We start from the raw sequence: 1,844 nt of genomic DNA, 5'->3' as shown, positions 1-1,844 counted from the left end.
CTTGCAGTGAGTCAAGATCATTGCGCCACTGCACTCCAGCCTGGGCAACAGAGTGAGACTCTGTCTCAAAAAATATAAATAAATAAAATAAAAAAGACCTTGCACTTGATGGATCAGCTGACCATCAAGTGGTCAGTCTTGTGGCTCTGGTCAATCTTGTGGCTCCCCAACCCAGGAACTGACTCGGGGCAAGAGGATACCTTCGACTACCTATGATTTTTTTTTTTTTCTTTGAGACAGAGTCTCACTCTGTCACGTAGGCTGAAGTGCAGTGGCACGATTTTGACTCACTGCAGTCTCTGCCTCCTGGGCTTCAGTGATTTTAGTTCTTCAGCCTCCCAAGTAGCTAGCTGGGATTACAGATGTGCACCACCATGCCCAGCTAACTTTTGTTTTTGTTGTTGTTTTTGTTTTTGAGACAGAGTCTCGTCTCACTGTCACAAGGCTGGAATGCAATGGCTGGATCTCAGCTCACTGCAACCTCCACCTCCTGGGTTCAGGATTCTTCTGCCTCAGCCTCCCAAGTAGCTGGGACTACAGGCGCATGCCACCACACCCAGCTAATTTTTGTATTTTTAGTAGAGACAGGGTTTCACCATATTGGCCAGGATGGTCTCAATCTCTTGACCTCGTGATCCGCCCACCTTGGCCTCCAAAAGTGCTGGGATTACAGGCATGAGCCACCACATCCAGCCTAATTTTTGTTTTCTCAGTAGAGACAGGATTTCGCCATGTTGGCCAGGCTTGTCAGCCTCCCAGAGTGCTGGGATTACAAGCATGAGCTGCTACGCCCAAGTCAACTCCCTATGATTTCATCTCTGACCCAACCAATCAGCTTTCCCGACTCACTGCCCACCACCCACCAAATTATCTTTTAAAACTCTGATGCCTGAATGTTTAGGGAGACTGATTTGAGTAATAATAAAACTCCAGTCTCCTGCACAACTAGCTCTGCGTGAATTACTCTTTCTCTATTGCAATTTCCCTGTCTTGATAAATCAGCTTTGTCTAGGCAGTGGCAAAGGGAACCCGTAGGGCAGTTACACTTTGCGTGTGTCCAGATCTCACTTGTCCTTCAAGTCCAGCTGGAAGGAGCCTTCCATGATCCCTTTGTCCATCCCAATCTCTGCCTCTCCTGCTGTTGATTGTTTAGCACCAGTGCGTGGCTACCTATCTATCTCTTAGATTAATCTTACCTCTCCAGTTCATCTCAGAATTTAGATTTCTCTTGCCCTCCTGTGGTCACTGGAACTTGCACCAGCCAACAGATGTGCCCCACAGAGTAGCTACTAGGCATTTGTAGGGAGGGCTGGATGGGAGGGCCCAAGCAGGATTCCTCTCTATCTCTGCCCTGCTCTCCTCCACAAAACCCTGAAGGCCCAAAGCCTGCCCCTTAGGTCACAGATTCCTTATGTGACTTCACTGGGTAGTGATGACCTCACAAGCTTTCACAGTTTCCATGGCAGCGTGACTACACACCTGTGTCCTAGGGAAACCTCCCTACCATTTCTCTGTGAGATACCAATCTGTTTGGTTGGCTGAGAGACAATGTCTGACCGGATCCTCTATATTCTCTCTAACATGTCCTCTGTCCCCTGGGAGGGCAGCGCAGCAGGTAGGCATACAGGGGGCATCTATACAGAAGGCGTTGCTGTACCCACAGCTTCACCTGGCTGACACGTTCCTTTTGGGCTGGCCCACCACACCTCACAGCTTTCCTAGCCATAAGTAATATCGAGGGCGTGGCCACTCAGGGACCCACAGTCTTCCTGCTCACTGCTAAGGGCAAGTGAAATGTCATCTGAGCAGGTGTTCAGACAGGTTCTCATCTTTTTTTTTTTTTT

The 1,844-nt window shown here is 48.8% G+C and overlaps 1 protein-coding gene across 1 annotated transcript in view; it reads left to right on the top strand.

The window, feature by feature from the left end:
- The first annotated feature begins 1,407 nt into the window (after positions 1–1,407).
- LOC105537375 overlaps positions 1,408–1,844 on the top strand; it is a 3,042-nt gene continuing 2,605 nt past the window's right edge. Inside the window, exon 1 of the mRNA XM_011976948.1 lies at positions 1,408–1,615. Coding sequence (XP_011832338.1) covers positions 1,549–1,615 — 67 coding nt within the window. The 5' untranslated portion in view covers positions 1,408–1,548. The remainder of the gene's footprint in view (positions 1,616–1,844) is intronic.

The sequence above is a fragment of the Mandrillus leucophaeus genome, unplaced genomic scaffold (assembly GCF_000951045.1).
Source record: "Mandrillus leucophaeus isolate KB7577 unplaced genomic scaffold, Mleu.le_1.0 Scaffold1715, whole genome shotgun sequence".
Taxonomy (NCBI): Eukaryota; Metazoa; Chordata; class Mammalia; order Primates; family Cercopithecidae; genus Mandrillus; species Mandrillus leucophaeus.
Note: the sequence above shows the minus strand (reverse complement) of the source record. Positions and strands in the feature narration are given on the sequence as shown.